The following is a 20,673-nucleotide window of genomic DNA, read 5'->3' on the forward strand; positions in this document are numbered from 1 at the left end:
CTGCAGACAGCGGAGAAAACAATCCTGATGTCCAGACTGGCCCTGAGACAGATAAGGAAAATGTCATTAAACCAAACCTCCAGATAACATTTAGCACATTTACTGTCAAGAATGGTCAAGATCTGAAGGTAGAGATCCCAGTGGTTGGGCACCCAGCACCAACAATTGAATGGAAAAGAAATGGTCAGGCAGTCAAGGAGACATCAAGACTAGAGATTATGAATACGTCATCATTAACAGTTCTTCATATCAGACATGCTGCCAGGGAGCACTGTGGTCAATACTCTATCATTGCAAGCAACAGTGCTGGGAAATGTACAGGAGAAATCACTGTGATTGTTCTGGAAAAGCCAGATCCACCCACAGGGCCTTTGAGAATTGATGAGATCAGTTCTGACTATGTTGTCATCTTGTGGGAGCCACCAGAGTACACAGGAGGGTGTCAGCTAGAAAACTATGTGGTAGAGAAACGTGACACTCTAAGTACAGAATGGCAGACTGTGTCAGCAACAACAGTAAGAACCACAATCAAAGTAACAAAACTGAAGACAGGAAGCGAATACCAATTCAGAGTGTTTGCAGAAAATAGATATGGAAAGAGCACTGCAATCACCTCTCCTATTGTAATTGCACAGTATCCTTTTAGTGTGCCCACTGAGCCTGGCACCCCCTTTGTGTCCACAGTTACAAAGTACAGCATGGTGGTTGAATGGGATCCTCCAGCCAAAGATGGAGGCAGCCCACTCATCGGCTATCACCTTGAACGCAAAGAGAAGAACAGCATTTTATGGACCAAGCTGAACAAAATTGTTATACCTGATGCTCGCTTGAAAACAAGTGGACTGGACGAAGGCATCGAGTATGAATTCAGGGTCTTTGCTGAGAATATTGCTGGACTTAGCCCATCTAGTAAGGTATCTGAATGCTATGTGGCAAGAGATCCCTGTGATCCACCTGGTAAACCTGAAGCTGTTGTCATAACAAGAGAGAACATCACACTTCAGTGGGCAAAACCGAAGTTTGATGGTGGAAGCGCAATTACAGGCTATGTTGTTGAAAAGAGGGAGCTACCAGATGGCAGATGGATGAAGGCAAACTACACCAATGTCATTGAGACTCAGTTCACAGTCACAGGTCTGACAGGAGGACAATGTTACGAGTTTAGAGTGACTGCTAAGAATGGTGCTGGTGTTTGGAGCACACCTTCAGAGAATGTAGACATCATCGCTCAGGATGTTATTGAAGGACCCACAGTGCTTGTTGATCCCAAGTTCAAGAGTACTGCTGTTGTTCAGGCTGGTGAGACATTTGTTATTGATGCTGATTACTTTGGAAAGCCCCTCCCTGAAGTATGTTGGCTCAAGGATGGAAAAGAAATTGACAAAGCAACACAGAGAATGGAGGTTAAAAACACCCTCACTCACACAACGTTGACCGTCAGGAACTGTGCACGAGTGGATGGGGGACAATTTGTCTTGAGCCTCAGAAACATGGGTGGAACTACATCTACTCGCGTTAATGTCAAGGTCCTGGATAGACCTGGTCCACCAGACGGACCACTGAAAGTGAAAGTTGTCAGTGCAGAGAAGTGTAATCTTCACTGGAACCCCCCTTTAAATGATGGTGGTGCCACTGTTTCCCACTACATCATTGAAAAAAGGGAGACCAGCCGTGTTACTTGGACAGGGGTTGAGCATCACGTTGAAGCTGTCAGTTACAAAGTGACAAAACTGGTGCCTGGTAAAGAGTATATATTCAGAATTGCTGCTGTGAATAAATTTGGTGTTGGTGAATTTCTGGAATCAGACCCATTCATTGCACAAAATCCATTTACAACTCCCAGCACACCTTCTACCCCTTCTGCCAACGCTGTGACTGGTGACTCCATAATGCTATCATGGGAAAGGCCTGAGAACGATGGAGGCTCAGAAATTGAGGGCTACATCCTGGAGAAATGTGACAAAGAGGGAGTCAGGTGGACCAAATGCAACAAGAGACGACTAAATGACTTGCGTTTTCGCTGTACAGGGCTGACTGAGGGACATTACTATCAGTTCAGAGTATTTGCAGAGAATGCTGCTGGTGTTGGTGCACCCAGTGAGCCAAGTGAGTACATAAAAGTTTGTGAAGCTACTTACCCACCTGGACCCCCTACCAACCCAAAAGTGATAGACTATTCCTGCAGTACTGTGTCTCTGACCTGGTCAAAGCCTATCTATGATGGTGGAGCAGCCATCAGTGGCTTTGTAGTTGAGATGAAAGAAGCATCAGAAGACGAGTGGATTGCATGTACACCGAGCACAGGTGTAAAGGAGACAAACTACACAGTGAAGACACTAAGAGAAAATGCAGAGTACAATTTTCGTATACGCGCAATGAATGTTGCTGGAGTTGGAGAGCATGTGGATCTACCTCAGTCAGTGGTAGCTGCTGAAAAACTGGAGGCACCTGACATTGAGTTGGATGCAACCTTGAGGAAGATTGTTGGTGTTCGAGCCTGTTCCACATTACGACTCCTTGTCACCATCAGAGGAAGGCCAGAGCCTGAAGTTAAATGGTCAAAGGATGGTGGACCTCTCAGTGAACGCGCTCAAATTGAGGTAACAAGCTCTTACACAGAGTTAGTGATCGAGAACGTCAATAGAAATGACACAGGAAAATATGTGTTGACTGCTGAGAATTGCAGTGGCCTTAAATCAGCATTCATCAATGTCAGAGTATTGGACTCCCCCAGTGCACCAACAAACCTAGAGTTAAAGGATATAAAGAGGGACTCTGTGTCCATCTCCTGGGAGGCACCTCTTATCGACGGAGGAGCAAAGATTTCCCACTATATTGTAGAAAAGCGAGAAGACGCTAGAAAGGCATTCACAAGCGTATGTAGCAACTGTGTAAGAAACTCCTACAAGATTGACAATCTCCAGGAAGGAAGTTTCTACTATTTTCGAGTTCTGGCTGTGAATGAGTTTGGCAATGGACTGCCAGCAGTAACCACTGAGGCTGTTAAAGTGTCTGAGGCTCCTCTGCCTCCTGGTAAAATTACACTTAGTGATGTTAATTCCAACAGTGCAAGACTCTCTTGGGAGAAGCCTGACCATGATGGAGGAAGCAAAATCACACGTTATATTGTAGAAATGCAGGCCAAGGGAGAAGAAGCATGGACAATGTGCTCAGAGAGTAAATCACTTGATGCAACTATTAGTGGGCTGGCAAAAGAAAAGGAGTATTTCTTCAGAGTAAGCGCTGTGAACGACAAGGGAAAAAGTGAACCAAAGTCCCTCACGGCACCAGTTACAGTGAAGGATTCTAGTGCTGGGCCCATTATTAGTTTGCTGTCCAACACATTTAATGTGAAGGCAGGAAGTGACTTAAAGATTGACGTTCCATTCAAGGGTGTACCAACACCAACAGTCATGTGGAAGAAGGATGGCAACTTGCTGAAAGAGACAAGCAGGGTAAATGTGCACACATCTGACACATCATCTCAGATCATTATCAAAGATGCAACCAAAATAGACGTTGGCATGTATGAGGTGACCCTTACCAACTCGACTGGAACTACATCTGCTGAAATCTCTGTTAATGTTTTTGAAAGACCTGGACCACCGAGTGATCTCAGTGTGGAGGAAGTGAGTGCTGACTTTATGTCTTTGTCTTGGCACCCCCCACATTATACTGGTGGGTGTCAAATCAGTAACTATGTTGTTGAGAAAAGAGATACAGGCAGTACAATATGGCAAACTGTGTCAGCCACGGTTGCCAGAACATCAATCAAGATATCCCGCCTGACCCAGGGAGCTGAATATCAGTTTCGTATTGCTGCAGAGAATCGTTATGGCAAAAGTCAATTTGTTGAGTCTAAACATGTGGTTGCCCAGTATCCCTTTAAGCCCCCTAGTCCACCAACCAATCTCCATGTTGTTAGTGCCTCAAAGTTTGTCATGGTGGTTGCATGGAGCAAGCCAGACAGTGATGGCGGCAGCCCTATAATTGGTTATCATATTGAATGTAAGGATCAGAGCAGTATTTTGTGGACAAAGTTAAACCGCAACCCAGTGAGTGAGAACCAGTTCAAGGTCTCAAGTGTTGAAGAAGGTCTAATATATGAGTTCCGGGTCTGTGCTGAAAACATGGCTGGTGTTGGACCATGCAGTAAGGCATCTGAACCTGTAGCAGCAAGAGACCAATGTGATCCCCCGAGCAACCTCACAGTTACCAATATAACAAACAGCTCAGTTTCCCTGTCCTGGGAAAAACCTGAATATGATGGTGGGGCTAAAATAACTGGATATATTGTTGAGCGTAAAGAGCTGCCAGAAAATTGCTGGCTTAAATGCAACTTCACCAATTTACAGGACACCTTCTTGGAAGTGACTGGCCTCACAGAGGGTGAAGAGTATGATTTTCGTGTGATCGCAAAGAATTCAGCTGATCTCTTTAGTTCACCCTCTGAAACCACTGGTCCAGTTACAGTACAGCATGATGTGGAGCCACCCAAAATTATACTTGAAGACAAATTTAGACAGGTGATGGTTGTCAAAGCAGGAGACCTCCTAAGAATGGATGCTGACATCTCTGGCAGACCAAACCCTACAGTGTTTTGGACGAAGAATGGTCGACATATTGGCACCAAGGGACGAGTTGAGATGACTGCAACAAAGATGCATACCTCTCTACTTATCAGAGAAAGTGTTAGGAAAGACTCCGGACAGTATATTCTGACCCTACAGAGTACAGGTGGTACTACATCTCGGGCTATCACCTGCAAGGTCCTGGACAGACCTGGCCCACCTGCTGGACCTCTAGAAGTGTCTGCACTCTCAGCAGAGAAATGCACCCTGTCATGGGAACCCCCTCACGAGACTGGTGGTGCTGAGATCATGCACTACATTGTCGAAAAGTGTGAAACAAGCCGTGTCGCCTGGACCTTAATGTATGGTGACTTGATGGCAACTACCTGCAAAATAACCAAGCTACTCAAGGGAAATGAATATCTATTTAGGGTGAAAGCAGTGAACAAATATGGAGAAGGGGAGATTTTGGAAAGTGAGCCTGTAAAGGCAATGGATCCCTTTACTATCCCGTCTGCTCCGACTGATGTTGAGGTAACAAGTACAACCAGTGAAGCTATGACCATCTGCTGGAAGAGACCTACCTCTGATGGTGGTAGTCGCATCAGTGGTTACATTATTGAAAAGAGGGATAAGCAAGGTGTTCGTTGGGTGCGTGTTAACAAGAAGCCTGTCTATGACCTACGAGTCAAAGCCCCTGGGCTGCATGAAGGATGGGAGTATGAATTTAGAGTCTTTGCTGAGAATGCTGCTGGGCTAAGTGAACCCAGTCTCCCATGCCCGCTAACTCTGGCAGAAGATCCAAAGTTTCTCCCCTCTCCTCCTGCAAAACCCACCATAATCGATTCATCCAGGACCTCCATCACTCTGTCATGGAACAAGCCGCTGTTTGATGGTGGGTCAGCTGTAACAGGCTATAAAGTTGAATTCAGAAAATCAGAAGAAGAAGACTGGACTGTTGGTGTTCAGAACACAGATAAAACAGAGTTCACCGTAACTGGGCTCACTGCAGGGATGGAATATGTTTTTAATGTCAGTTCGATAAATAAGATTGGTATCAGCGAACCCAGTCCTGAAACAGATCCTGAAGTAGCCATGGAGAGAGAGGAGGAGCCCAGGTTTGATGTTGGCACTGATATTAGGAAAACCCTGCTTGTAAAAGTTGGAGGCACCTTCACTTTGACTGTGCCATTCACAGGCAAGCCTGTTCCTAGCGTGACATGGGACAAAGCACATATTGATCTGAGAATCAGAGGAATGATAAACACCAGCAACTCCATCACCTCTATCACAGTGGAAGGAGTAACACGCGATGACTCCGGAAAATACATAGTCAAACTGCAAAACGTTGCTGGATCTGCCTCTTTGACGCTGAATGTAAAAGTTTTGGACTCGCCTGGTCCGCCAAGTAATGTAGCAGTTAAAGATGTGACCAAGAATTCAGCCACTGTTACCTGGGACATCCCTGAGAATGAGGGAGGAGCCCCTGTCAATAACTACCTTGTAGATATACGGGATATTAGCAGAAGAGGGTGGACAAGACTCACTGACAAATGCTGCCGACTGTTCTACAAGTTGTCTGACCTGGAAGAGGGAGGAATCTACTTCTTCAGGGTCACCGCTGAAAACGAGTACGGGATCGGTGTTCCAGCTGAGACCAAGGAGGGAACAAAAATGATAGGTACAGTCTGTGAAGAAATAACATGAGTCGTGATCTTTAGAATAAATATAAAGAGGAATTAAAGCTAAGTAGAATGTAAAATATTTTACAGAACAATTAAATATGTTAAGCACTTCTTTGAGTTTTATAAATAATTACTTTTTTATTTTATTTTTCAGACACCACCGATTGGGAGACAAATCCAGGGGCTTAGTTTGTCTACTTCCCATTAATGAATGTACCATCTCCTGATGTTCCTGTAAAGATCCTTGTCTCCTGTATATCTCATCTTAATGAAGTTCTGATCAGAAGAAACAGTTAGTGAATACTCTGTGAACTAATGCATTACCACAGGTTGCAGTTTTGTAGATATGATAACTTGGGCCTATCTTTTTTTAAGTGATTTTTTTTCTCTCATATGCTTTCATGATGATAGATTTTATAGAAATAATTGCATCAATGTCCTTATTTTGTTTGCTATGATTATACAACAATGACAACAACAAAAAATGATGTGGTTTGTTGCAGATCTATAATCAAAATAAAGTTTTATTTTGGACTTTTGGGTAGTTATATATTACGAACACTGGCTGACATAACATTGCAAAAGAATACAAACAAGACAATATTAAAAAAAAATCTGTTTTTAGTTTTATTGTTTGATGCAATATGCTTATGCTAGAACCTTTTTATTTTGTGGTATATTTACTCAAATGAAAAATGGGATTGTGGAAATGTACTCTTTTGTTGAATGTCTTTCATTATTAAAAGCTAAAATGCAAATTTACATATCTTATATCAAAACATTATTAGTAATATATTAAATGTCATCGATTTTACTGTAGGCTATGAAGTCATGAACATTGGGATGTTCTGCGGGTTTCCCAGTTGTCAGAATTAAAAAGTAGGAATTGCCAAAGTATTTCAGAGTCACTCAGACTTTGTATTATTCACAATGACCTGTGTCAAAGTAAAGTAGGATGAAAAAGTAATACAACTTCACAATTAAGACCTACAATTCACCTGTTCTTGCCATCTGTCCTGAAATAATATAATGAAGAAAACTGTTCGCATGTACGTGACTATGGAAACCGTTACGTAGCCAAATACAGGAAAGGGCACTGTGAAGCCAGATCCCGGAAGTAGGCGATGTAAAGAGCAACTCGTTTGCTGCGTAACTCTTTACAACAACAAAAGTAAGTTTTCGACCTGAATTTTCCGAAATGGGAACTACTGCAAGTCAACTTGGGAAGGATATGCTCTCAGAATATCAAGTAAGTGCCGAAGCAAAATCCTAAAAAGCACATATATCGAAATTGTTAACCGAGTGGCTAAAGTTGAAAAGTTGTGTTTTGTAAACAAGGATATCGTAATATAAGTTATTTTAGCCTAACGTGTATAGGCAACTTAAAACTGTTAGAGCATTTTTATTAAACATAAAGTATGATTTTCTTACTGTCTATGACGTTAAGTTAGTTATACTAAAATACCGCTAGTGGTAGCTTTATTGAAATACCCATATTCATCACGCTTATACAGCTATTATTGTTGCCAAAACACAACTCAGACCATGGATGTACCTATTACAGAAAAGTCAGACTTGTAAATAAAAAGTGTTGTTTTGTGTATTCTGTGACTTGTGATTATAATAATACTAACTTTTACTTGTAGGAGCTGACATTCTTGACAAAACAGGAAATTCTTCTGTAAGTGATCTGCATGCCACATAAAGATGTTTTTTTACATTTTTTAAATAAAGCACAGGAATCAATGTTTCAATGTTTTTGTTTTGTATTAATTTGTTTAGTGCCCACAAAAGATTCACTGAACTGCTCACAAGAGATGAAAAGGACCTTGCAAATACCAGAGTGCCAATTGAGAGGATTCTCACTCTGCCAGAGCTCAAGGTGAAACGCTATTTGAAAGTAAAATAGAAGAAGTATAGTGTTATGTTGACTGCTTAGTGGTCATATTCATAACATGACTTGGATTGTCTTGTGCTTTATGTGTTTTTGTAAAAGTAGTGATAATCTGCACTGACCCTTGTACTTGTCCCTGTCACAGTCCAACCCTTTCAGGAAAAGAATCTGCCATGTATTCTCAACATCTGAATACAAAGATGGAAGCCTTACATTTGAGGACTTCCTGGATCTCCTAAGTGCCTTCAGTGACTCTGCTACCCTGGAAATCAAATCCCACTATGCATTCCGTATATTTGGTAAATAGGTGGATCAAAATACGAGCTGGTTGTTAACGTGTTAGTGTTCAATCTTTGTAACAAGCATATTGAAATTTTCAGACTTTGACGATGATGGAACTCTTGATTGTGGTGATCTGGAGAAGTTGGTAAATTGCCTCACCGGTGAGACGGATGACACAAGACTAACTCCTGAAGAAATGAGACAGCTCATCAACAATGTGAGTTCACTGGGTCTTCTTCCTTTTTAAACTATGGAGAAAAGTACTCTATATGGTTCAAACAGCTCTGTACACATACATGTCAGAGTAACGGTTTTTTTCTTTGGTCTGATTTGCAGATTCTGGAAGAGTCCGATATTGACAAGGATGGGACTGTGAACCTCTCAGAGTTTCAGCATGTCATTTCAAGATCTCCAGATTTTGTCAGGTGAATACAAATCTAATTATGACTGGTATATAGGTTACTCAAAGCAATGTTGTTCATTAGTAACTGCTTCTGTTATATTTCTCCACAGTTCTTTCAAGATTGTGCTGTGAAGACCTCTCATGGGCTGTGGCAATGCATCACCCTTTAACTCTCATATGTTTAATTTACAATTAGAACACTTAGATATTTGCTTTAAATTATATTGGATTTTATTGCCTTAACTATTTTATGCATCATTTGTAAAATATAAAAACCTGTGATTTTTTTTATTTCTATAAAGAAAATAAAAAATATTTTCAAGAAGTACTTATTTACAACATTTCTTTTATATTATACAGAATACATTCAGTTCAAACTCTTTTATTTGTTGTTATAAGTAACACTTCCTGGTATGTTGTCCAAAGTCCAATGTCCAGGTTTATCAAGGGAATTCCATTTTAGTTTAAGGGCAAGCTACTTCCTCCTTGACGATAGCAGCAAAAGTATTCCATGCACCACACACTACATCAACCACACGCATCTCCTGCTCCTTAAAGAACTCCACACGCTGCGGCTCATCTGAACTGATTAAAGTCTGGTGTCCCAGTTGGCCATAGTCACCTAAATGGTAACAGAGAGAAAGATAGAGTATGTTTAAATGCTTAAGTTGTGCTTTAAGCATACTGATTGATTAAATGGGTACAGGGGGCATGCTACAAAGGTGTAGCACAATCTGTTAAGGTGTCAGTTAGCTCTAAATTCAAACTTACCCCAGCCCCACGTGTAGAGTTCACCTGTGGCTGGAATTAGAAAATAAAGATGACAATGACTGATCTGCCAAGGAAAAACATCAATATACAACCATTTCCAAGTGTTGCAAGTGGTTTCTTACTTGTTACTGCAGCTGTGTGTCGGCAGCCACAGCTGACTGTCCTGACTTCACATGATGGAGTGATATCCAGCAGAGCCGGGAAGGCCTGGATTGATATGAATACCTCTTCATGTTTCTCTTCCTCCTGTGGCTCTTCAGCAGTAGGTGTGCTGGTATCTCGGCATGGTGATTCTGTTCAGCACAGTAAATGTTGCAAAGTTACAACTTTGAGTGGTTACTAAAAGCAGCATGCCAGTTGCCATATGAAATTATACTACAGTTTAGAGGATGGTTCAATTATAAACAGATTATGAAAGAATTTCCCATACTTCAAGTACTATCGATATATGTAAATAGTTTGTGAATTTGCATTATGAACTTTTTACTGTACGATTCAGCTTGATGGCAGTTAGTTTATGGTGCCAAAATTACATTTGAAAAGAGGTAATGACAGGGAATCCACAGACCTAGTAGTGAACATTTCTCCCTGTTGTTCAGAATAAATCATTTGGCAAGCATCCTTTATAGTTGTTGTGGAAATGCTTGTATTCAAGTGTGGACAATTGTAGCTACCACACATACAACAAAAAACTATACAGTTTAGAGAAATGTAATATCGGGGTGATGTGAAATTTTGCCCATTACACAATAATATTTTGATTGATGAAAAGCCCTTTGGGTAAAAAGAAACACTAGTTTGATTCAGTTAAAGGAGAAATGCCCCATACCTGCTTGTTGACTACTTTGCTGCTGCGTTGCTTTCCTCAGACCTCGTGATGGAAGTCCAAGCTGTCCACTTTCATTCCAGCCCCACACATAAAGGTCTCCCCCATCTGAAGAACAAGGTCATTTAAGCTCCTTTTCCACCTCAAATGAGTAAAATACCTATTTTAACTGGCAACTTTTTGTTTAACTCACCACTAATACAGACAGAGTGCCAGCCTCCCGTAGCTACACAGCTCATGGGCATCCCCCAGAGTGCCTCCACTGCCCTGGGCTCCTCTTCAGGGGTGAGGCCTCCGTGCCCCAATTGACCATGGCTGTATACACAAAAGATCAAGATATGCATGAGTGTGTAATATTGCTCTGATTCCCACTAAAGACAGGTGTTTAAGCATTAGGTCTACCTGCCAAGTCCCCAGGTGTACACAGTTCCAGAGGCACTGAGAAGGATGGCATGCTCTGCACTCAGGGCCAGACTCTTGGCTCTCAGGTGTGGGGATAAGGAGCGGTAGAGGGGTGGTTTGGTGGCTATGTATCCCCCAGGGACCAATGGGAGATGTAGATGGGTTCCTAGAAAGCAGCATAAAGATATATATTTAGCCAATTAACACATCCTACTTGTAGAAGCTGTCAACAGGAGATTAAGATTACCATTGCTCTTTAGGTGTGTTTTGATTTCCATGCTCCATGATGGAGACGTCTCTTTCTTTTGCAGGTCCCAGGACTCAAGTCTGTCTGAGAAAGCGAGGGTCAGGTATGATTCACTGATGATGGCATCTTTACAGCCTCGGCTCTTTTTCACATGATTACCACATGACTCATTGGAGACGAAGCCTGATAGACACACGCAGCTGTCCCCTAACAGACAGAGAGCAAGGTGGATAAATAATATTTCGATAAAGAGTGATATTAATATTATGGACGCTCTGAGTGTAAAACAACAGCTGTCTTGTCTTTGATAGACTCACCATCCAAACACAAAGATGCTCTTCGACTCCAGCTTGCTCTGATTTGACAATCGGTCTTCAAACTGCATTCACTTGTGTCCTCCTGAGCAGTAAGCTCTGTTGGACTACTCACTTTGACTTCCTGCTCAGCCTCAAAACATTCTCCCTCCAATAATTTCTCGTGTCCATAAATCTGTCCAAATGCGTTAAAGCCAAAACCGAACCACCGCATTGGAAACGAGTTACTCCTGTTTAGTCTGCGGAAAGACGTGCGACGCAGTTGTCTGCAAAGTTTGAACGTTTGTGGATGTAGCTCGGGTTTTTGCGCATGCGCACCAGCGTTCACGCAGCCGTCCCTCAACAATTTGCATTTAATCATTCTTAGAATGTTGAACAAACGTAGCTAAAATGTTACAGCAACAAAACAGTCACAATTCTTTCAACAACAATTTCTAATATAATCTATTTTATAACACTTATGATGGAACATCATTTAGGAGGCATCCAGCTAACGTACATGTTTTAAGAAAGCAAGGCCTTGAGATGGAGACTGTGCTACTGAGTTCGTCGTCTGAATATAGATGTAAAAAAAGACATTCAAAGTTTTGTGAACATTTAGGATTTAGACAAGGGGACATCACGGAATCTCTCCAAGCTTCATATGTTGAGAATGGGACACAACTTTTATAAAGATGTTATTACTTTACAAAGCAACATTATATTTATTTTTTACAATCGTTAGCATTGCCCATTCTTTGGTTGCATCTATCTATATATTTTTGGGTTATATGAAGAGTCACAAACATTCCAAAATAACTCAAAGGAACTGAAATGCTCCAATTAAGAAACTGCAAAAATGATTAATAAAATAAGCGGCAACCATTGTTGAAGTTGACATGACAAGAGAGTTCACATACATGGTTTTATTTTTTGTGTTCAATCATAACTAGAAAACAAACCATACAATTAAAGCACCAGGAATGTGGTGTGGATAATACATAAATCAAAACAGAAAGCACGTTTGTGAAGGTTTTAGCTTTTAGTGTGTTTACGATAAAACGTTATAAAAATCTGTGCATTTCCTTCAGAAAATGCAAGGGAATGCTGAAAGCTGCTGAAATTGAATATAGCAGTGCACAGAATGATAAAGATAAGTTTTTTTTTGGGAATCATAATAACAAAATAAAAACATTTTGGAAATATCAAGGAATAGCAATCTTTAGTAAAGATTGTATGGAGCATACTTGGTCTTCAAGTCGAACATAAACGTTTGGTGGAGGTCCAAGAACATTCAGTATAATTAAGACAAAAATACAATGTGAAAGCAAAGCAATGTGAAAGAGTAAAACCCTTCAGTTTGTATCTGCTTGCTATCCTTACTACCTTTCTTTTTTCATCTTTCTATTGCTTGAGACAGTGTTAAGTTAAGACACATGAGCATTTCCTGATTTGCTTGTACCCACCCACACCCAAAAAGTTAAATGACTTTGCTGGTTCTACATAATTCTCAAAGCACTTTAACATTGCGAGGTGGGTCATCCACATGCTGCAGCTGGGCTTTCATGGTTCAGTTCCCTTTTCCTTTTCCCTGCCTTCCCTGGACATGATGATGCTGTACTCCACGGCCTTGTCCAAACAGTTCTGAGCTACTTTAGAAATGGGCTTCGACGTGCCCTCTCCTCCCTTGGCCAAGACGGAAAGAATCTCCAGAGCTTCGCTCTCCATGATCGTCTCAGCCAGACTCTTGTCCGCCTGCATCATGTTCTGAACTATGACCACTCCACGGTGCTGAAGGTCGGATATTTCACAGAGCAATAGTGACTGTAAAATCTCTAGCCAGTGTGTTGTCTAGAAAGAGAGGAAAACAGGAAGAAAGGTGAGCTTACGCTGAATAATGCATCATTGCGGTATGCCACAGTGCTGAGCTGATGGACAGGGAGCTGCTGCATTTGTGTGCTTACTGTTCCAGGGATGCGGGCGCAGAGCTCAGGCTGCTCAGCGGTCAGCATCGCCAGAGTTCCTGCAGCAGCTTTCCGCAGCCTGTCGTCCTCCTCCCCGCTGTAGAGCACCAGCAGCTTCAGGCGGTCGTTCCCTGTGGCCAAGTACAGCTTCTGCACCTAAAGGAAAACACAATCTTACTTCTACTTTTCAACACAGAGTAAGTTGTGCCATACATTCATACGGCATATTATTATGCTTCTTACCTCTGTGGTTAAAACCAGATTACACATGCACTCTGTGGCAGAAGCTCGGACCAGGTCGTGCTCCTCAAACATGTAGCCTTCAATTTTTGGAACTGCCTTCTCCTTTATGATCTTTTGTCTGTGAAATAATATACATTCAATCAGATACTCTAAATAATGATACAGAACAGTTACGTTTAAATACAAGATATTCCTATATACAGCTCTTGAAAAAATTAAGAGACCACTGCAGAATTATCAGTTTCTGTGGTTCCCTGTTTATAGTTATGTGATTGAGTAAATAAAAACATAAAAACAGTATTATTCTATAAACTACTGACAACATTTCTGTGTTGGAATTCAACAGACACTGGAATTTAATGGCTGCCATACGAACATTTGGAGTAGTTCTTTAACTTTTTCCAGAGCTCTATAATGTATAGGAAGGACGTCAAATTTCAATCTTGAGAGCAAAAATATTCGAGTTTGAAGTTTTGACCCTTTTGACGCCAAAAACAATAAAGACAGCACCAGCCAGGTATAGCTGTTTAAATATCTTTCAACACTAAACATATGTGACCTTAGTTATTTTAAAAACAAGAACAGTTTAAACACTTTTAAACTATCAATACAGCTTTTTGGACCGGATTCAGAGACTTGAAATACTGCATCAAGCATACAATTTGCTTATAATTTCAGACTTGACGTGGACTTAAATGCCTAACAACAGCTCTGGTATGGATATTTTAACAGCTTTTAAACTGGGTTTCTGTATACTTGGAATCATGCTATGTTGTATATTGACTGTCTGTTTCTTAGGAGAGACACCCCCTAGTGGCCAACCTGAGTCTTTCATTGATGCCAGCCAGGTTGGTGAGAGCCATGAGTGCCTCGAAGTTCTGCAGCAGGGTGCATTCAAGAGTAAGAAGACTGACAAGGGGGCGCACTATCTCATTGATCTGAGTGAAGAAAATGAGACAGGATTAAGAAGGGAAAGTTCTTTAAAAAAAAAGGTAATGTTTTAACTTAAAAGGCTTTTTACAGAATGATATTCTCACCCTTTCTCCTGGGAAGGCAATCTCTGGGTTTGATGTGATGGTTATTTTTGCCAGAGCTTGTGCTGCTTTGATTTTACCTACATCTGTGTTGTCAGATGCCAGTGGGATCAGAGCCTATGAAGGACAATAACAATAAATTAACCACATACAGTAAAGCAAGGTGTATGCAGATCAGTGTGTTGGCTAAACTAGTGTATATTTATCAGGATGCTCTACCTTTCCTCCACCCTGTGCCACCACTGTGCCTCTGTCTTCCTGGCGTTCCACCAAAGCCAAAAAGACCCTGCCGTGACAAATAGTATTACCAGAAAATCTATAGAGCCAACAGTGAGTGAAAAAGACTTACTGAAAGTTTCTTACCTGGCGATACCTTCCCTACAAGCCTCGGTGAGGGCAGGACTCTCTTTTTTGACCATACACACCAACGCAGACACCACACCAGCCTCCAGCAGCTTCCCCAATCTTTTCTCCACATAGGAAGTTGCATCCTGACACACAGAAACACTCACAGCTTTACATGTCTGTAAAACAATCTCAAGTTTTGAACAGTACCAAGAAAAACAGGAGAGCAGGAGAACTACAATATGGAAGTTATAATGTCTGTTGTAAGTGTGAAGTAAATGTAGCGCTACATAAAAAAAGAAGAATTTTAAAATAGTACCTTGGGATGCTCCTCGGGCACGTGCTGCTTTGCATATTTGGCCAGCTCCACCATCTGAGGGTCTGGCTTCTCCACTGTATAGCTGTTGGTGCAATTCACTAATGTGGAGCCCACAGCAAAAAGCACCGTCTTATCCTCAGACTGCAGTAACAAAGAAAAACAAGGTTGTCAAGGCTATGATAGTCAACAGGAAACATGAGTTAGTGTGTATTCTTATGGTGGTGGTTTTAAATACTACACAAATGTTAACCACCTCTTCTGAGGGTAATCTGACTAACCAATTTCCCTGTATTATCCATGTGAAACTAAAATTGAAACTTATGTTTTAACAATGATCAGTCAAACCTTTGCTAGATCAAACATCGCCTGGAGAGCGTTCTTGTCTTCCACCAAGTCTTCCTTCACATCAGCATCAAAAGTGAGGTAGGCTAGGCCTTCCACAGACCAGCGGCGGGAGGTTGCTGGCAAAGACTCATTACACAGCCACCTGGAAAATATTCAAGCAACCCTGTTGTCTTAAATCAGGGTTGCATGGATTAGGCATGACACATTTCCCAAGATTCAACACAGACAAACATACTTCCTGCACTGCTTGGCGAGCTTAAGCGTGGATCCCTCAGCAAACTGCTTCATGCTGAAGTCTGTCCCTCCAGCTGATCCAAGCTTGCACAAACCCTGTGTAATAACCATCACAAACCAGAGTCAACTTATCTTTATGTAGAGATGTTCATTATCTTGCTTTGTTGAAGCACTTACCACCAGGGCTCTAACGCGTATCCTGTCATTCTCGCTCTTCTTAAAGAGATCCTTCAGCAGTGCCACGCCGTTGGCTGTGATGAAGGAGGCTCTCTTGGCTTTGCCTGCAGCATGGATCACAGTCTCCACTGCTACCTGCTGGTGAGTCACATCTTCGGACGCACACAGAGCGATTACAGCATCCATCATTCCCGACATCTCCAGAGTTCTGTTACCCACTTCACTCGGCCCTTGGAGGAGCACAGACACCGTCTGAATGGCTCGCAGCTTAGCGTCCAGACCAGGTTGGTTAAAATATTGCCTGCCCAGAAAAACATCTTGTTAGAACGTTAGTGATTGAATCCCACTTTTGGGCTTATGGTCTGTAATAAGGTTTTGTTTCATCTTCATAAGTCACGGCAATATGAAGCAGCTCAAGTAACAGAAACATTGGAAACCAGAATGGCACTCAAAAAGCGCGGAACAACATGAACACTATAAATGTGTTGAAGGATTTATTGCTCAGGTGAGCCATGAAAACGTGTCCCAAAGATTTGGTTTACAGCATCCCGACTTTTGGGGCTTTAGTGTGAATTGTTTCCAGTAATAAACTCTTTATTTGTACACCACATTAATTTATCACACATTTCTCAATGTTAACTTAAGTGGCTCTTAGTTATGCTGCACCCTTCCACTAAGTTGAATGTAAACTGGGCCAGTAGTTATTTTTCTGCAATACTGCTGGAATACAGACGAATAAACAGATAAACCTAGCTGAAAACACCTCCTTGGTGAAGGTAATTAATAACAGTTTTGATGGAAAACTTACTGTACATATTCTTCACATAGCTTGTTGAAGTTCTCCCTCTCTGTGTCGCTATTCAGGTCATCGTAGAGTTTGCTTAGCAAGACAGAGCAGCTCATGTGGGAGTTGTCTGTAACAGGTGGTCCTTCTGAGAGCTCAGGGACGGTCCCGGCCACTGTCAGGATTTTCTTCAGTCCTGCAGAGAAACAAGCAGTTTATTGTTGGAGGCAAAATGTTTAAAATGAGAAGTTATATGTCTTTTTTTATACATCATGGCATAATGTGTGAATTCTACATTATGTGCAGGTGTGTTTTCATACCCTGGCCTATCACCCACAACGTGAGGGAGTTATCTGGGTTTTTCAAGGACTTCCGAGGAACTTGTTTGACCATGAGGTTGATGGCGCTGTCTCTGCCCGTACCCGACACATTAGATGCTGGCATCATTTCCAAGAGGTGACATAGCATCGAGCGCAACTCCTTAGAGGGTTCTGTTTTAAAATCACACAATAAATGTTCATTAAAAGCACAGGACAGAGTGTGTGGACAATTCAAATTTAATCATGATCAGAGTCCAAACTAACCAGGAAGTATGGCTTCGTCTTTCCCTCGGATCTCTCTTTTCATGCCCTCTGTCAGAGACTCAAACATCACCTGCAGCAGGTGGCAGGCAGCCAGAGACACAGCGGAGGCTCCAGATCCCATTACTCCACACAGCTGCTCCATTCCCAACTCATTCACTATAGCCATTGTCTGGAAACAAAACAGTGTATGTCAGCAATAAAAGCAGCAAAGCAATTCACCATCTTTACAACTGTGGTAATTATAGTCTCTGACAGGGATGTTGAGATATTAACAGTATCTGCTGATATAGCTGCACTACAGCCTACAGAGTTGAAACCGAAATGCATCGATATTTAAAAAGGAACAATTATAAATGACAGCATAACACAATAAGAATTTAACACTTACTCTGGACTGATGCCCTGTGCACAACCCAACCAGGGTCCTTAGGGCAGAAAGTACAATATCCTCCTGCTTTGAATGAAGAAGTGTCTGGATCAGCTTCACTCCATCGTTACGGAAGATCTGCTCAGCTCCCGCGTCTTCTCGAGATAACACCACTAGATTCTGAGCAGCCTGAAATTGAATAATGAATCACACACGGATCAAAATACAACTGTGCATTATTAAAAGAAGCTAAGCACACATTTTTTAATGGTCCTACCATATGCGTTTCCCCTTACCTTTTGTCGATCTGAGTCTTTTGCAGATGCATCTAAGAGGAGGGAGAACATTTGCTGCACACGAGCATCTGTGGAGTTCAGTTGCACAGACTATAAGAAAAGGTTACAAAAAAATATCGTTATTAGTAATAGCTTCAAACAAGACCAACCTGTCTGTCTCTTTCCTTGAAAAAAAACCAAAACACATCACCTTCTGCTGAATCTGTGCTCCTAGCTGTCTGAGCAAATCCTGGAAGGCTTTGTTTTTAGGCTCTAGCTGGGCACACCTCTGAGCATCCATAAATGCTTGATTGAGCCGACCGAGTTTCTGGAAGGCCTGTGCTCTCCTGAACCTTGCTTTAACATCACCTGGGTCTATATCGAGGGCTGAAAAGAGTACCAGACTAACATTCAGTGTAACTGTTCACATACATCCATAAACAGTTCATACAACATACAGTATATATATCATAATTCAAACGTTTTTGTATATTACTTGCAACACCTGGAAATGGTTTCTCAAATGAAAAGGCAAGACAATAGGTGGGTGAATGCATATCTAAAGGTATTCTCAGTAAAAAATAAAATGCCAAAGGGTCTCTGCTTTGAAAATCATTGCTATTGATACATTTAAATATAATGTTATGTCCATTCAAGCATATGCCATACTTCATTCAGAATCCTGGTTAGGGGTAAGCTACAGCTCAATACTTGGATTTTCAATAAGGTAACAGGCTTCATTGTGTATTTGGGTGACCATACATTTAAACTAAACGGTGTCCTTGATGCACAACATCCATGGCTGTAGTGTATTTATCCCACCTTTGGAGGCATCAGCCTCTGCCTTGTTGTAGTCCTCTTGTTTCAGGTAGCAGGCAGCGCGGTTGCGGTGCAGGACAGCACTCTCTGCTTTGCTGTCACTCAGCTTTAATGCTTTGGTGTAACAGCAGACAGCGCCCTGCATGTCTCCTGCCTTGAAAAGGGTGTTCCCCTCCTCCTTCAAGGCTAAATGATCATCCTGTATAACATTTTAAAAAGTAGGCAACATGGACTCTGGATGACTGAAAATCTTTGAGTAAATGTTAACTGAATGAAATATGCTAAGCCAAAAAAAGGCTAAGTCGCTAACTGCTGTTGCACTTACCTTTTCTTTTTCACTCCCACTCATATTCAAGCCTTACCACACAATATAGAGTAACTTATTATTATGAAAAAGTTAGATGATTAATCCTCTGCTTGGTCACAAACAACGCTAACTTGGTCAAATATGTTACATCTTGCTACGCTTCCGGGTTTCCGGAGCATGTTGATGACGTTTATGACAGCCCCGCCCCTCTCCTCACGCTCCTTTACCATATAAGGGAAAGAGGAGCCCGAGCATGTCTGTGTCCATCTATGCTTTATTTGGTTACATCTTCATCCTGCGGCTTTCTTTAGTCCGCACAGACACATAGAGTTTAAAGAAACTTTATATCCAAAGACAGAGTCAGCCATTTAAGTTGTTGGTGCATTCAGTGATTTCAAAGTATCTGATGGTCTAATGGCTAGTGTTAGATGATTAAACCTCAGTAAAACTTTATAATAAGTCAGCCTTTTATAAGGTTAACAGGTCGTTTCTTTAACTACAATTTATTGAATGTCTTCCAGATGATTATTTTTTACAAAGCATTTATTTATATACAATGCATTACTATGCCAAATGCTTGATTATGCTAAAGCTTATAGTTTCTAAGCTTCATCCATGTTTTCTCATGTGTCTAAAGACTAAATACAGTATGATAAGTAAAACTCCCTTTTCAACGTGTAGTAATGTAGTGCTTTGGGGAGCCAAGAGAATGCAGAAAATGTAACAATTCAGTTACAGAAATGGGTAGAGCATTTAAAGAGGTTTAGATTGCTTTGGCTGGTTTGACTGTTGACCACTTAGGCTATTTAAATCCCTTCATTAACAACGTAACCAACTGCAGACTTGATGGATTTAATCACTTGACTATTCATAAGTTATGGAAATATAATTATACAAAAAAAAACTTTATACAATAACGTCACTTGTAGCATCAACTCTCTGACAAAAGTATTGCATATAGGGTTGCACAAAATGAACAGACTTAAATAAGGTCCCTACACTTCAAATGTATACTAATGTTTACACAAGAGGGAGGGTTTTTTATTTTCTGGTGGATGGCAATAGTTTTTGGAGTACTTAAAGCAAAAATTCCACATTGCCTTTTAAGTTTTTACCTTTTTCTTTCCAAAGTGCATTTGCAACAGTGTCTCCCTTCAGGTCAACACAACAAAAGGCAGTGTCCTTTTATCTGTATTTCCTGCTTAAGTCACCTGGGGACTCTCGTATACCACAACAGCCGAGCTCTATTGTTGTGTTTCCTTGGTTTCTGTGGAGACAAGGTTCCCAGTGGGCTTTGTTCTCAGCTACACTTGTTAAGACTATCAAATTACCATGGCAGCTTTGTTAATTTAGAAGAATAATCAGCAAGCCTAGGTGGTATGTATGTCACTAGGGTCGGGCTTGTTGTGAGACTGCAAGTATACTTGATCCACAGGATATCCACAAGCCTCAGCGAAAAAAGGAACCCAAAAAGAAGAGTCCCAGTTTGAAAACCAGCTGTG

The 20,673-nt window shown here is 41.3% G+C and overlaps 4 protein-coding genes across 4 annotated transcripts; 2 read left to right on the forward strand and 2 right to left on the reverse strand.

Annotated features, from left to right (window-relative positions):
• The first annotated feature begins 75 nt into the window (after positions 1 to 75).
• On the forward strand, positions 76 to 7,018 carry LOC134879033 (titin-like). Its single transcript, XM_063905278.1, has 2 exons — positions 76 to 6,252; positions 6,411 to 7,018. Exons 1-2 carry the CDS (start codon positions 219 to 221, stop codon positions 6,443 to 6,445), a joined length of 6,069 nt encoding a protein of 2,022 aa, XP_063761348.1. The 5' UTR covers positions 76 to 218; the 3' UTR covers positions 6,446 to 7,018.
• A 294-nt stretch (positions 7,019 to 7,312) lies between these two features.
• On the forward strand, positions 7,313 to 9,160 carry LOC134879046 (calcium and integrin-binding protein 1-like). Its single transcript, XM_063905302.1, has 7 exons — positions 7,313 to 7,505; positions 7,903 to 7,937; positions 8,039 to 8,138; positions 8,296 to 8,449; positions 8,531 to 8,649; positions 8,769 to 8,857; positions 8,946 to 9,160. The coding sequence occupies exons 1-7, from the start codon at positions 7,455 to 7,457 to the stop codon at positions 8,965 to 8,967; spliced, it is 570 nt and encodes a 189-aa protein (XP_063761372.1). The 5' UTR covers positions 7,313 to 7,454; the 3' UTR covers positions 8,968 to 9,160.
• Positions 8,943 to 11,689, reverse strand: LOC134879038 (RCC1 domain-containing protein 1-like). The gene is made up of 8 exons (XM_063905291.1): positions 11,399 to 11,689; positions 11,082 to 11,288; positions 10,835 to 11,000; positions 10,626 to 10,747; positions 10,436 to 10,540; positions 9,729 to 9,899; positions 9,607 to 9,636; positions 8,943 to 9,457 (listed from the first exon to the last, which is right to left on the reverse strand). Exons 1-8 carry the CDS (start codon positions 11,607 to 11,609, stop codon positions 9,300 to 9,302), a joined length of 1,170 nt encoding a protein of 389 aa, XP_063761361.1. The 5' UTR covers positions 11,610 to 11,689; the 3' UTR covers positions 8,943 to 9,299.
• A 596-nt stretch (positions 11,690 to 12,285) lies between these two features.
• unc45a (unc-45 myosin chaperone A) lies at positions 12,286 to 19,349 on the reverse strand. Its single transcript, XM_063902990.1, has 19 exons — positions 19,190 to 19,349; positions 18,868 to 19,063; positions 18,257 to 18,432; positions 18,067 to 18,156; positions 17,792 to 17,959; positions 17,404 to 17,572; positions 17,140 to 17,310; positions 16,844 to 17,015; positions 16,036 to 16,336; positions 15,860 to 15,954; positions 15,625 to 15,766; positions 15,280 to 15,420; positions 14,979 to 15,106; positions 14,835 to 14,901; positions 14,619 to 14,732; positions 14,404 to 14,519; positions 13,582 to 13,699; positions 13,339 to 13,494; positions 12,286 to 13,225 (listed from the first exon to the last, which is right to left on the reverse strand). Exons 1-19 carry the CDS (start codon positions 19,211 to 19,213, stop codon positions 12,938 to 12,940), a joined length of 2,832 nt encoding a protein of 943 aa, XP_063759060.1. The 5' UTR covers positions 19,214 to 19,349; the 3' UTR covers positions 12,286 to 12,937.
• Positions 19,350 to 20,673: the final 1,324 nt, after the last annotated feature.

Source organism: Eleginops maclovinus, chromosome 2, assembly GCF_036324505.1.
Source record: "Eleginops maclovinus isolate JMC-PN-2008 ecotype Puerto Natales chromosome 2, JC_Emac_rtc_rv5, whole genome shotgun sequence".
Lineage (NCBI taxonomy): Eukaryota > Metazoa > Chordata > Actinopteri > Perciformes > Eleginopidae > Eleginops > Eleginops maclovinus.